Here is a 14,239-nt window from a genome sequence, read left to right on the forward strand (position 1 = left end):
CTAGATGCATGTCATTCGCCTCATCAGCCTGGTTGCCGCATTGCTCTCTTTGACAACTGGCATCATGGCTTTCCCAAGAGCAGCCCCGAGCCAGATGGGTGCCGCGCGTGCGAAGCATACCAGTCGTCTTGATGCTCTGCCTGGCACTCTTGAACCCGAGAAAATGACCAACGCTCAAAGACTGGCGAGAGGCCTGCCCCCAAACAAACCTGTCCGCCTAACCTTAGGTCCGTAGTGCTACTTTTTAACTTATATCCGCCGCAACCCACTGGCACCACAGGGCATCTCAAGGCGCGAGCATCTGCCACAGTGATGACCGCTGTCGCCGCCCCGAAGCCCACCACTACTTCATCATCCTGTACTACCACCACTGGCACCATCGAAGTATCGCATAACGGAAATACGAACCATACCATCACCAGCTACCTGTCAGAGTCGGCTAGTGCGGATGGCTCTCTCGGCGTGACTCAGAACACGAGCCGGGCGCTGTCCGTCAGCTACCAGTCGTGCCGCGGAGACACCAACGCGGCGGTCAATCTCACCTCTCACGTATGTCTAACCATTTACCGCCGGGGTGTTCCATGGCTCAGACTGACATGTCGCTGTTAGAATGCCTACTTGATTGGTATTCCTTCGGGTACGGCTGGAGACATAATTGGCCCTGGATCCTCCAACCACGCCATGCTTAAAATGCTTGTGATTCGTCTTCTTCAGGCCGAGCGTCGCCGCGTTTCAAATACAGTGGGCTCATTGCAGTGGACTGTAGATGGCATAGGCAACGTCTTCCCTCAGTGGATCGATGCCAATGGCTGTCAGTGCCAGAGCCGCACCTCCATCTGCATACACATGCTGATTTATCCGCAGCTACCTCTCGACTATACTACGTCTACAATACTCGAAGCGACTCCATTATTCTCACTGGTGACGTGGGGAAGTATCTCAGTGCGTTTCCCGGCCAACATGCGATGGTACGGCAGCTGAATTCAGCTGTTAAGCATCGTTTAATCTGACTTCCATGTTTTTATAGGACTGGCACTTCATCCATGTATGAAATAGCGGGCTGTATCAGCTCCTCCTTTTGTTAGATTTTCTTGATGCACTGCCTGGAAGTTTCAATCCCATTTCATATAACTCTCTTCTCAAAATTTGCGTCCAAAAATATATTCCTGTCGTTTGAAACTCATTTCATGCGAGCCAACAGATAATGAGACGGAAGGGTGAAGTCATATTATAACTCACACCACGATGCTCTGCGCCCGCGAAAGCAAAGCCTCGAAGCCAACGTCCGCAGTCTGCGACACGAAGTCAGCGGCTTTCTCGACGAGACTTTCGAGCAGCTCGAGGAGTTCTGGCTGGTCCTGCATATGCTTCTTGAGGAAGGCGACTGCAAGCACCGTTGTCCAAACAGTAGCGTCAACCAGGATGTCCTTTGCATCATCCAGGCAGTCGCGACCAATGATCGCTTCAAGGCGTGGGGTCGGCGTGAACGAGCCATCAAAAGACTGCATGCAAACCAGCGCAAGGAGTTTGTCCTCGATGCTAGTTTCGTGGGAGATCTCGGCCGCAAGGACCGACCTATTGATTGGGCTGGGTGAGGGTATTCTGACGCAAGCGCGTGAAGGGCTTCTCGAACGCGACCGCCGAGAACCAGCACTGACGATGATGCATTGTGGCTCGGAAATGGAGTCCTCAGAACAAAGGCTAGGAGACGGTGAAGGCGAGCGACAGCGATGTGCATGCACTCGGGTCATGATTTCAGGCTGCGGCTGAACCACAACGGGAAGAGTATGAGGTACTGTGTGTACGATGGTCGGCCTTGATGGTGGAAACGGAAGGTAGCGTGCCGATGGAGTCGACATGTCTAGGACAGGGGGTGACCGAGACAGTCGGCGAGGGTCCTGACGCACGATAATTCGAGTCGGTGAGGGCGAACGCGAACGTGCACGCCCAGACACAACACATACAGGCTGTGGAGGCGAGGAATATACAGAAATTGCTGGCGAATAAGTCGCTTCTTGCGCGGATACGGGTTGCGGATATGAAGTAAGAGCCCGCCCAGGAGACGGTGAAGGCGAGGACGAGGATAACGTTCGGCTACGGCCGCGTGATTGTAGTATCTCCACTGACGGTGAGCGAGAACATCGGGAACGGAACCGAGAGCACCGGGGGAGAGGTCGAGAACTCGGAGAGCGAGACCGAGATCTTGCGGGAGGGGAGAAACTCGGAGACCTCGAACGAGAGTAACGAGTGCGAGCGGGTGACCGAGACCGAGACCGAGCAGAGCGATAAGCAAATGAGCGAAGCCGAGACCTTGTAGGGGAACCACGAGAAGAAAAAAGTGCTGATGTCACCTCCGAATCCACGCGGTCCTTGACCTCTGCGTTGGAACGCTGGTCGACGGCGACGAACGACGTGTACTTGCTAGCCAGCTGATACTCGACTCCCAGATTGATGATTGCTTCCTTGGTACTGGGGAGAGAATCTGGTGGGGCGTTGAGCTGCAGGTCCAAGATTGCCCTGCGAGCGGCGAGAGTGGGGATGAGTTGCGGGTGGGGATGGTCGGGAGAGAGGTCGACAAGTTGTACAGGCACAGAGAACCGGATGGCTTCGCCATGTCCGTCCTGCAGAGCCCGTACGACGATTTCGTTCGGAGGCATGAATTTTTCATCGTCTATAAGGGCAAACAGGATGAACCGGTTTCCAGGATAGATGAGAGGGATCTCTGCGGGCGCTTGGCGAACGATCCGACGCTCGGGCTCGCCCTTGCCCTTGGCTTCGTCGACGTGCCCATGAACGCCCCAGTCCACGCTGACGTTCTTGAGGATGTACGTACTGCTGGCGCGCACAAGCCTCGAGCACTTTCCGACAATACTTTCGGTGGTCGTCGACATCAAGCAGATGCCGTTGCCGGCCTGCGCGATGCCCTCGCACATAGCGCTGGATCTGGTTCGGCCGATGCCAAGGACAAAGACTCACAACGGTGCCCCTGCCCCTGCATTCTCGACGGCCTGCTTTACTGTCGCCACGGTAGAGTCTAAGTCCCACGTCTGGACAAATGACATCAGCAATGCTCCCCATGAAAATGAGCCGAGGTACCTCGCCATCTGTGAGGAGGAAACAAGAAGTTGGGACCGTTGTATTGCGCGACTCTAGCGCTCCTTTTATGGCCGCGCATATCTCCGTACCACCATAGTCCGCAAGCATGCCATCGACATACTGGGTCTGGAGTGGATATCAGACATCGACTCGGAAGCGACAAACTTGTGGCTTACAGAGGTATTCAGCGAGCTCTGATCGTAGGGCACACTCCGAGGCCAGAGGCTACTGTGCGTGGTACCGAAACTGAAGATGTTGAGATGCGTCCCTTGAGTGGGTAGGGCTCGAAGCAACATAAGCAGCGCGCGCTTTGCGGTCTCGATTCGGTCGCCCGTCATACTACCGCTGCGATCCACGAGGAAGATGTACTCCTGAGTCGGGATACGCGGCATGTCGAGCTTAGGGACGACGGTCAGCTGCATGGCTGTCGACCCGTTCTTCGCTCGCTGGGCAAAGCATCGCGGGGCGTCGAGCCCATCGGCAGTGATAGACAAGACGAAGTCCTCTTTCAAGAAGTCCGGCGAGACGTATCGAGCGTTGCGTGAAGCGGCGGAGTTGTCAGAGACAACAAGAGTCGGATGAGTGGGACTCGTCACGTTCCTCACATTGCTCGTCATGCGGACGTCGGCAGAGATGCGAATGCGGTGTTGGGGCAACTGAAGTGCACCTTTCATACCCTCCGGCAAGGTACCATAACGCATGCCGATGTAGGTCGGGACCTGCAGCCTGACCTGATCGGGAGCATTGTCGTCCATAAGATCCATAACATACTGCACGAGGCGTCGTCAGAAGGCAATAATAGAAACAAAGGCACGACTCACAGTGATGCGAGTCTGAAGCATCTCCTCCGCAGGGAGCGCCCCGAGGGACATAGTGAAGACTGAAGATAACGTCAGAAGCCGGCGAACCGAGATAGCAGACAGGTAGCTCACCATCGTCGGTAACGTGCTCGACAAGTCCTGTCAGATACCCGCGAGAAATAGCCTCTTCATGTTCCCGCTTAGCTTCTTCCTTTTCCTTGGCAACGGCCACGATGACGGTGCCGTCTCCAGCAGTCATCTCGAAACCGCAAACAGCTGCTCTGGCCGGGACTGGAAAGACATACTTGGCGCGCTCAAGCTTTGCTGGCGAGTACTGCCAGAATTGCTGGGTAATCGTTACGACGGCGGAAACTAAGAATTAGAGAAGTGAGCGCCACCGCAAGATGACAAAGGTAATATGTGAATGCTCACCGTCGACGATGTTTGCGTGAACTTCGGCGGTCTCTAGAGGCAGATACGTTTGGAAATCGGCAGTGACGATTCCACAGAGCCTCGAGGTCGCGGTTAGCTGCATTGTATAGACAAAAGCTGATGCAATGTCCTCCCCAGCCATTGCACCTTATATACCCTCGATGCCACGGGCTCAGGATTCCGTGAACCCTTCAAGCGCAGTTGCGGTCGTACGGCATTGACAAAGTACACAATAAAGGCGCTGCCAGTGTTTGATGATCCAGGGCGCAAGAACCTCGTGAAGCGTCAGCTGAACGAGCAAGTCCGCGCAAGACGGCGGGAAAAGCAGTCGAGATGGCGATTAGATAGCGAGTATTGAGACGCGGCAAGTAAATCTAGAACAAGACGCGACGTTATAGTGAACAAAGACTGCCATGAAAGTGTAGTTTGCTATTCCAGCTCCAGTTGTCGATGCTGCGGTCATTGCCAAAAAGAGCATGATGAAAGACCTTTGATTCCAGCAAGGATAGCCTGAGACTACATATCCCCGTGGTCTTGTTTATCAACGTTCTCCCGCGGTTGGCGGAGAGCCTACGAAGAGTCTAGCCCGCGGCTCGTACCGCAGGACCAGCAGGATCGCCGTTGGAAGAAAGCTGTTGCATGAGATGCGACTACATCACGACACTTGGACGTGAACAAGGTTACTGGGGTGTGACTCGGGGACGCACGTCTACAAACGCCGTTCTGCAAACAGACTGAGTGCTATTCCCCGTGGACAGTAGGTGTCGCCATCTAGAGCTGGAGATATGTTAACGAGCTGAAGCGCCGGAGTGTTGCAGAGTCGAGATCTGAACGTTCAGAGGGTTCAGAGGTTTCGAACTTGAGAGTGCTCGGAACGCGAGCTTCATAAGGCGGAACATCCCAGTCACGTGGACGCCACAATGGTATCAGTCTCCGTAATATTCGTCTGAAACCGGGACAAGTTGAGCCAAGCGGCCGCGGCAGGCACCGCCAGGCTGAGGTGAAGAAATGTATTGACCCTCGCACGTAAATTATGCCTCCCAGCGCCTCGCAAGTTCGTGATGCAGCTCTTGCGCAAGTGGTGGGATATTATATATATATATGATACGGTTCAATAATATCGTTAACTAGCTCGCATATGCCCCAAAGAAGACGGGTTCACAACCTCCCTTGTCAATCAGTTCAAAGGCAAGACCTCTTGAAGCGCATGCGCTCTCCAGGGAATCTCGTTCTGCGCAGTAAACGGAAGCCCACCGGAGTCCAGTGTCCACAATCGTCAGCTTTTTCATGTCCCTTGGCAGCCGTGCAGCCTTCAGAGCCTCAGCAAAGTGCATATCCGGGAACGGCTCCTGCGTAGAGGCCAGGAGCATAAGCGACGACAACGTTGGGGGGAGTCGGCTGATGACGCCCGCAGTGCAAGTGCCCCAACCGCATGCGAGCGTCTGGAGTGACGGCATCGCGGCCACGAGGTCGTCGACGAACGGCTCGTCCGTCTTGCGTTGCCGTGGGTGCACAGAGAAGTGCTTCAGGCGTGAAAAGAAGGGACGCAAATCATGACGGAGCGTGTCGATAGCAGCGCATGACAACGTGTTCGTCACGAGGTCGAATCTCTGGAAGGCAGACGGGTCGAGTGCCTCGAGGATCTCGGTGATCGTATGGAAGTATTCGGTAGTGTCGACGCTTAGCCGGCGGAGTTTAGGGATACGTGTGACAGTGAGGGGCTGAGGAAGAAGGTACGGCAAGACCCTGATTGAGAGGCTCTCCAACGCCTCTAGCTGGAGGACTGCATCAAGCCTCTCCACGCTGAGGAAATTGGCGGCCGGCCAGACGCTCAGACTTGGCACCGAGCGTACGGCAGGATATTGTAAGAGCGACAGGTCAGACGACTTGGGGATGAACATTTGCTCGATTCGTAGGGAGCGCAGGCTGTCTTCTGGAAGCAACTCCAACCACTGGAGAACCATTTTGTCACCTTTGCTGCCGGCGCGATGGAAGATGGTCAGATCCCGTATTAGGCTGCGTAGCCCAGGAGCTGACAATAGCGTGTCGGACAAGAGACGGGAAGAGGGAGCACCGGTGTCAAGGGAAATGCGACGATAGAGCCGCGTCTGAGCAGTTGGAGACCATCGGCGACAAACGAGCGCGGTCGACGCCAAGTCTAGACTGGGTAAGCGGCACATAATGTCAAGCAACACATCATCGTTGCAAGTCTGTGCCATAGGGGAATTCGCGCGCTGTACTTGCAGATACGTGGTCAGCGTGTTGAGCCAGGGTATCAGGCTGACGCCACTCACTGCGCAGGTTCTTGAGTAGGCTAAACAAGTGGGATGCTGTTGAGATGCGACGACGAACACGTAGTCAAGAATAGCCTCTATATGCCTCACGGTGGACACGGTTTGATCATGTTATGCTGTTCGGACGACGTAACAGTCCCGTCGACTTGAAACGCCGGGCCCCGTTTTCGCCTACTCGGGCGGCGAGTCAAGCGAGGCGTCACGGACTTGCGCTCCACATCGTTTCACATAATCCTCCGTTAGCCTACGCTCTTGATCGGAGGGGCAATGAGTGCTGTCGGGATCCTGACCCTGCGGCTAAGCTTCGCACTACGAAGATAGAGACCGGCGTTATATGATACTCGGACGGAGAAAGCCAGAGAATGTGGGACTCACCCAGGAACGCCTCTGATACATGCCGCTATAACATCTACGAAGGGCTCGTAGTAGAAATAAAGCACACAGGACTGTACAGGGGCATCTGGCGGTGGCGGTACGAACGTACGGGAAGCGTCTCACGAGCGACCGCGCTCACCGTGCGCGTCTCAGAAGGCGCCTGAAGGCGCCTCATGTCTGTTGCGATCAACGGGCTCCAACGGGCCGCACAACCGAGCCTAAAAGGCTGGTGGTGGAACTCTGCGACAGTCATTCATGGGCATTGCGGAGCATCTGACGATATTCAGAGCACAGGAAGCACCTAATGGTCTTCGCACCGCGGCCGCCGCAGCACTGCACCACTCCACTATTACTCCGGTTGCCGGGCGGGATGCAACGCCTTTCCAGCAGCAAGTTCGAGGCCTCCACGGCGGAGTAGCCTGGAGGATGCAGCACGACAAGTCACAGATGCATGCATACAACGCACAGAACACGAACTGGGCAAGTATGGAGCGCAGTACGAGCGCAGAAAGTGCAGTTGGCTGCCAGACTAAGTGGTCACACGACCAGTCTGAGTAACAGAGCGGTTCTGCCCCAGGAAATTAAGCCTGCCAGTCCTTCGCTTGAAATTAAAACAAGAAGAGACAAAGATATCAAAAAGAGAAGGTACGATGACGCGTTAAGGCGGCGTCATGCTGGTTATGGCACAACCGGTCAAGTTCGGCTTAACTTATTTCTACGCACCCTTCACAGAGCTCGACATAGCAGTGTTTTGAACGCGCAAACCTGGGCTAAGGGGTATTATGGAGCAAAGGGGGTATTTCACGACCGGTTGTGGAATCGCGATGAACGAGAAGATGATGTCTGTACGAGGCTTCGCTAGGCTGTTCAGCCATGATGCGGGTGCATGCACATTCTCAACGCGGCCCCATGTCAGGAATGGCTCCAGGGTATGCTGACGAACATGCCCTTCATAGAATAGAGCCCTGGAGGAGGATTGTTGTTATGGCAAAAAGTGGTCTAGGTCGGCATGTATTATTTCTATATACCCTTCACGGAACTCGACACCGCAGTGTTTCGAACGTGCAGACCGGGGCGAAAGGATTTTGTGGAGCAAAAGGAGCATTTCATGACTGTCTTGGGAATCTCGATGGGCGAGAAGATGATGTCTATACCCTAGGCTGCTGAGCTAAGATGCGGGTGAACGCACATTCTCGACATGGCCCCTACGTCAGGAATGGCTTCAGGGTGCGCTGAAAAATATGCCCTTCACGGAATAGAGCCCTGGAAGGAGGGTGTGGAAGACCCCGAGAAGCTCCTGCGTCTTGTTTGGTGACTGGAGGCGGAGTGACCCGGACAGCTCTTCTGCCACCGTGCAGCGCGGGCAGAACACGTCCTTCGATGGACGTAAAAGCTGCTGCAACACGGGATTTGGCTTAAACATCGCGCACCAGGGCGGTATTGCGAGCCCGTGCAATACGCTAGTGCGTCGCTCTGGCATCACATCGTAGAAAAGGTGTCGCAGGGGTCAAAAGCAGCTCCAAGCCGGTCGGAAGAGATAGGAAGAACAGGAGCAAATCTCAGTGTGAGATTGAGGTCGTCTTCGCCCGGACCAGCACACCCGCACAGTTTCAATGCGCGAACCAGATTCGTGCGAGCGAGGATCCAGGAGTAGTAGCAGGCAGCTACCGGGCATGGGACGATCGTCTGCCGTCTGTATTTGGACTCGGCGCCGCGCATCCGCCATATATGTTCGCATGGACGCGTGTATGGGAAGTTTTGGGGGCTCTGCGTCGCTCTCCGCGGCCAAACTAAGCCTGAACGGCGCAGGTCAGATCGATTTGCGTACTAAGCGGGCGATACACACTGATGTGGCTAAGCCTGCATGTTACATGCAAGTTTCGCGGCAAAAATTACGCTTGCGGGTGCTCGTGTGATGCTTGCTGCCGTGGCCAAAGGTAGGGCAGGCGGTGCCCTGGCGCGCCCGGAACTGTCGCCAGACATGCCGGATAAGATAACAAAGGGTATCTTCTCTTCTGGTCGATATGTCTGCCACGTTGCACAAATACAATATGCGTCAGAATACGACATAACCCGCCGAGCATACTCCATATTGCGTGTGGGCTGGGGAATGGCAGCTCGGAAAATCAAGCCACATCGTTTGCGAAGAATAACATTGTATTCGTACTTACGACATCTTTACGCCGCGGCCCGCAGAAAAGCTTTCCGTTCCCAGGCCATTGCGAAATCTTCGAGCAAAGGCATGCAGACTTCGATGTGGGTCAAAGAAAGCGTGAGCTCGGCAGCTGCCACGGGGAGGTCGCGCGACCAGCCTCGCTGGCGCACCTCCAGCAAGGACCTACTCTAGAGCATAGACCCTCCCGGAGGCGAGTTCTTATTGAAGCACATTCGTTCATATAAAGATGGATCTTCCACTATCGCCTCGTTGCAGCAGCCTGAGGTGCAGCGGAATGTGGAGGTGAATGACATCTTCGTAACCTTACTGTCCAGCCTAGCGCTCAGACGCTAACGTGCCGACTTCTCGTCCTCTCACAGCTCGTCCGCGATTTGACCGAATGGTCCCGACTTTTCTGTGGGCTTCGGCTGGGCACCATGATGCTACTCCGCTCGAAGCAGCCCTGAGGCCAAACCGGAAGGGCTCGTGTGATTGTCCCCCGTACCTGACGTCGGGGTACAAATACCACATCGCGCATGCAGATTTTCAGTTACGTCTCCTCGGCGACCGCTTCACTGTCACTCCCTGTATACTATGGCCGGATCCCCTGTACACAGACATCCCGCGCCCCATGCGCACTCCCGCCGTCGCCCCGGCTTGGTGGTAAGTCCTCCTCCGCTACGTCCTGTCTATCGCCACATAACTCAGGCGCACTTCATTGCAGAAGGTGCACCATACGTGGCACGGAGAAGTCCCAGACCGGACTCACTTTGAGGACTTCATGCGAGAAATTGGTGTCAATGCTGAGGAGCTACACCCGTGCTGTATGCCACGGCCAGGTAAACTAAACTTGTGTTGGGTTTCGGAACGAGAGGCTGAACGTGTACCCGTTCGATACACAGTAGTCAAGGAATCCAGGCGTATCCGCTCTATGTCAGAGCCAAGCGCTTCGACAGCGCCACATGAAAACGTCGCTCTCACATCCCACCCGGCGGTAAGTTTACCGAAATGGCTACTCTGATTTTTGTGAGTCTAATCCTTATCTCCTTCTAGACAGATCGCGGGCGATCTGTAACTATTCGCCGCCAGTCACTCCCCGTTACCGCCAAACGTCCGCTCTCTCCCCCGGCTATCTCGTCTTCTAGGAGGCCATCGCCGCCTTCGCGCGTTGCGAGTGTCATCTCCCGTGGCGGAGAAGAAGCAGAACGCACTCCTGCGCCGCCGCAGAAGGCCCCGCCTCTCATTGCACTCTACACCCAAAATCACGGCGCCTCATACCTCTGCACATCCGTGTCAGCTGACCAGGCCCTTCGCAACTCGATGCGTGCCACGCTGGTGCGTGAAGTCCCACGCGAATCTGTAGCTCCGGCACACGTCCAGGACCAGGAGCTCTGGGAGCCCCTTCCCCAGTGCCCGGCACTCGTCCCCAGCAAGCGTCCACCGCCGTCCTCTAGGAACCCCACAAAGCCAAACCTTAGTCGTGTACCCTCTTTCGCGTCCCTCGAGACCGTCTCCTCTTCCGAGGGACCGGAGACACCACGAGGCCACTCGCCTCTTCATTCACCTTCTCATATGCTGAGCCCCACGCTCTCGAACCTGGAACAGAAATCCCGCCTGCGCGTGCCGGGGCAATGCGTCGCGTGCAAACGGACCGGGCACAACTTCCCGAGCTGTCCCGCGTGCGGAGACATGTGGTGTTCGAGGGAGTGTCGTATCCAAGCTACCGCGGGTAGAAAGCACGTCTGCCCCAGCAGGAAGGACACTCATAGTTCTGAGGCCACTTCCAGCGTATCGCTGGAGGTCGTTGCCGACAGCTGAGATACGCTTTATCTTCTCGGTATATAAATGTCCGTTTTTATCGCGTATGCACAAGAACAAGAACAAGATGCATGGATAGATTATTGCTTAAGACGTATATACCCTGTATCATGTTATCTTTGTCTCCGCGCTCCTCGTGGCGCTGTGTATTGTATTGTAACCTTATACAAGATCCTCACGTCCTGTTCTGAATGGGGTGGCAACCGTGGCTTGGTGACGCTAAGAATGCAGGAGCTAGAAGCTGACAAGAGGACAGCTGTGCAGCGGATCATGCAACGACCAACACCTGACCTGCGGCACTGTCTATCCTGTGCTCTACCTGTGTTCGGTGTATGTGCGCTTGCGTGCGCTGACAGGTTGGCGTTTGGAACGGTGGCCGTCGTGTGGTTTCCCCACAGGACGAAAATAAGGCGCCGTTCTGTCTGCGCTCCTGGGCGCAAATGAAAACTTTCGAGGTTGTGGGATACACTATTAGCAGTGGGCTGGATAAGCGTTACGTACCGGTTCTGCCACGTTTTTGTCTGGACTGTCACACGACCGCCATTATGCACGGCGCCGCGGGACGTCATTGAAGGCGGGTGAAGAGCAGATATTATTCCGTATCAGAACGGGAAGTGGGACTCGCCGGCCGTCAGGACCGTCAGACCAATGCCAGACGTTGGTCGCAAAACGTTCGTGGAGTCCAGTGGAGGGGGCAATCCACTTCGCAGAGATAACGGAAACGAAACCCGACGAATGTCTTACCGTCTGCGACAAAGAGCAGACTCTTGAGTAGATGGTGGCTCGCGGTGTCTAGCCGAACCTGTCTATCTCTGTCCATGTTTTCGGAGACTATTTCTGCACATTCTTGCGATGCCGGTACTTCTCAGGAACCCCGGGACGGAGACGACCCAATTGCGAGGTCCGCACTGCGACAGTTAAACGCCCGATAAAAGAAGCGCGCAAGAGGTACTTAGGTCCTGGTGGTCGTGTGACAGGGTAAAAAGCCTCATCCTCTTCTCATATAAAGTACCTCTGGCCCTGAGTTGCTTCTGCCGCCCCTTCTTCGTTATTATACTTTTGCGCCACTCCCGTACATCTCGTCCCTGTACGCATGCTGTCCGTTGCTCCTATCACCTTTGTGGCTGACCGTGTCCTCGTAGATCTCTCCTCGACTGTATGGCCATCGCACTCATGCACACGGAAACCCCACCGCTTGGCCGTCATCTTTATTCCGTCCCAGAACCCTCTTCCTCCTCTGGCTCAAGCCACCGCAGAGGCACGCAGCCGACCATTGGTGGAGATATGACTGAAAAGGGGAAGGGTGGTTCGAGAGAGCCTGTAGACTTTCCGCATACGAGCAATGATGATGTGCTGCAACCTCTTTCCGTTCGGATCCTCCGAAAGTCCCACACACGCTCGCACTCTACCTCTTCATTCACATCACGTCCCACCGTTGCTGCCCCCACCCACAGAGAACGCTTTGTGTCCATCTCAGAGAGGTCAAGTTCATCTAAATCTACATCCCTCCATCAATTCCTAACTGCCCCTCGCGGTCTTATGCCCAAACCTGTGCCTGTCCATCCAGTCGAGACCGTAGACGCAGAAGAGACTATTGGCGCCTTCTCGTTAACGAGCTGTCCGCGCCGCCACCTCCACCACCTTTTGAGCACAGCTCCCCGGTCATGGAACCTGAAGCACAAGCCAGAACGTCTCCGAGTTGACTTTGACTTTGCTCCTGACACCTCGCAGACACAGCACGAGTCCTCAGACGGTTCGCCCCCGCTCTCGCCCATCCCCTCCATCTGTCGCACGCCATCCTCGTACTCCTCCGAGTCTGAGTACTTCCCCAGCCCACCCTCATCCGCGGGCCCCGCGACACCGGTGCACTCGGCGACCGTCTCGCCAGTGCTGCCACAAAGCCACCTGCGCCCCATCCTAGAAGCCCTCGAAGATGCCAGCAAGTTCTGCGTCCGCACCGCCTGTGCCTCATGCGGCACGGTCGGCTCGAATTACCCCTGCTGCCCGCGTTGTAATGAGATGTGGTGCTCGCGCGAGTGCCGTCTCAAAAGCACGGGTGGCAAGAGGCATATCTGCAAGAAGACTTAAACGTCTCCCAGTCATCTACTCGCCTCACTCACTCTGTATAGGACCTCTCAAAATATTTCATATGCTTTATTCACTCACTTTCTACAGTATCTACATCTACTCTAAGATTTCTCTTAAATTGATAGATTTAGGGAAGGGATGGAGGATTTGCTGACTGCTGCTTCTAGTCCTGTCGATAATGCTATCTCACTGCTTTGTACTTCCTTAGCACTTTTCCCATGCATACCTTTGGCGTGGAATCCCCATCGCCTTTTCGTTTGCAGTTTTCCAGCGTCCCGCGAACCTGGGGTGTTTGACGCGATTGAATAGCCCCCCAAACTCTATCACAGATACGTGCACCCCTGCTTCTTCGCGTGTCGTGGTCGTGTGACGACCTTCCAACCTCCGCGACAGCAATATTTACGTGCAGCTTGCAACTGCTAGAGGCTGTTGTCAATCATGTCAGACTACAGGAAGGCCCTGCAGACCCGAACGAGCAAGTCAAGTGCTCTCTGTGCCGATTATACCAGTTTCCTTACTAAAAGTGTGCCGTGTTCGGCCCCACGGTCCCTGTAGTCTGAGCTCGCGCTCACCTACTATTGGCGGGATAGCAATCTGGTCTATACCCAGCGAAGGAAACTAACTAGCTCCAGGAAGTATCAAGGGCCTCGGCAAGCGGTCGGAAAGCGAGGAAGATCGGGGGCGGTGGCCGACTGGAGAGAATTGTTCCATGCGAACCGCCCTAACACTTGGGTCTCCCAGACTGCACGGCACGAGGCAGCAAGGCTTGTATCTCACTAGGCCTCACTAGTCATAAGCTTCGCACGAAAGCGCTCTATTCGCAAGTCGCAATACAACGCCACAGGTTCACGCCGCCCCCGCCGTTATCTAAGCCTCGTCTGCGGGCGCGGCCAGCACTAGAGTGCACTGTTCAGCCTTGGCCTGGATCGTGGTAACGTCTTCCGAGGACCTGTGCGTTCCCGCGTAGATTCAGCCACAGCTTCCTGAGACGAAGGGAGCTCACGCGCACCACTCGGTCTCCAGTAGAACTTCCTCTACTTCTTCGGTGTCTATACCGAGGTCCTTGCTTTGCAGCACCATGTAAAAGACATTCGGCGGTGTCTACCCGGACCTAGAGCAGCGGCATGGCTTAGCTTTAAGCTTGGAGCGGGCTCGAAGCCGCGTCTGACTTTGGGGTACTG

The 14,239-nt window shown here is 55.2% G+C and overlaps 6 protein-coding genes across 6 annotated transcripts; 3 read left to right on the forward strand and 3 right to left on the reverse strand.

Annotated features, from left to right (window-relative positions):
• PHACADRAFT_186980 (uncharacterized protein) lies at positions 1-1,051 on the forward strand (the record flags this gene model as incomplete). The annotated part of the gene is made up of 5 exons (XM_007399267.1): positions 1-227; positions 281-549; positions 610-811; positions 865-968; positions 1,028-1,051. The coding sequence occupies exons 1-5, from the start codon at positions 5-7 to the stop codon at positions 1,049-1,051; spliced, it is 822 nt and encodes a 273-aa protein (XP_007399329.1). The 5' UTR covers positions 1-4.
• Positions 1,026-5,174, reverse strand: PHACADRAFT_186981 (uncharacterized protein). The gene is made up of 7 exons (XM_007399268.1): positions 4,329-5,174; positions 4,029-4,268; positions 3,918-3,976; positions 3,273-3,866; positions 3,097-3,222; positions 2,977-3,047; positions 1,026-2,943 (listed from the first exon to the last, which is right to left on the reverse strand). Exons 1-7 carry the CDS (start codon positions 4,468-4,470, stop codon positions 1,236-1,238), a joined length of 2,940 nt encoding a protein of 979 aa, XP_007399330.1. The 5' UTR covers positions 4,471-5,174; the 3' UTR covers positions 1,026-1,235.
• Positions 5,175-5,689: 515 nt separating this feature from the next.
• Positions 5,690-6,532, reverse strand: PHACADRAFT_71283 (uncharacterized protein; the record flags this gene model as incomplete). The annotated part of the gene is made up of 1 exon (XM_007399269.1): positions 5,690-6,532. A coding segment is annotated over one exon (843 nt), but the record flags the coding sequence as incomplete, so codon positions are not given.
• Positions 6,533-9,444: 2,912 nt separating this feature from the next.
• Positions 9,445-11,265, forward strand: PHACADRAFT_186983 (uncharacterized protein). Its single transcript, XM_007399270.1, has 4 exons — positions 9,445-9,455; positions 9,533-9,815; positions 9,877-10,146; positions 10,206-11,265. The coding sequence occupies exons 2-4, from the start codon at positions 9,747-9,749 to the stop codon at positions 10,968-10,970; spliced, it is 1,104 nt and encodes a 367-aa protein (XP_007399332.1). The 5' UTR covers positions 9,445-9,455; positions 9,533-9,746; the 3' UTR covers positions 10,971-11,265.
• Positions 11,266-11,950: 685 nt separating this feature from the next.
• PHACADRAFT_261720 (uncharacterized protein) lies at positions 11,951-13,422 on the forward strand. The gene has a single exon (XM_007399271.1). It carries the CDS (start codon positions 12,129-12,131, stop codon positions 13,056-13,058), a length of 930 nt encoding a protein of 309 aa, XP_007399333.1. The 5' UTR covers positions 11,951-12,128; the 3' UTR covers positions 13,059-13,422.
• A 392-nt stretch (positions 13,423-13,814) lies between these two features.
• PHACADRAFT_212169 (uncharacterized protein) lies at positions 13,815-14,138 on the reverse strand (the record flags this gene model as incomplete). The annotated part of the gene is made up of 2 exons (XM_007399272.1): positions 13,815-14,007; positions 14,068-14,138. 2 exons carry the CDS (start codon positions 14,136-14,138, stop codon positions 13,926-13,928), a joined length of 153 nt encoding a protein of 50 aa, XP_007399334.1. The 3' UTR covers positions 13,815-13,925.
• Between the last annotated feature and the right edge of the window lie 101 nt (positions 14,139-14,239).

Source organism: Phanerochaete carnosa (genome assembly GCF_000300595.1).
Source record: "Phanerochaete carnosa HHB-10118-sp unplaced genomic scaffold PHACAscaffold_9, whole genome shotgun sequence".
Lineage (NCBI taxonomy): Eukaryota > Fungi > Basidiomycota > Agaricomycetes > Polyporales > Phanerochaetaceae > Phanerochaete > Phanerochaete carnosa.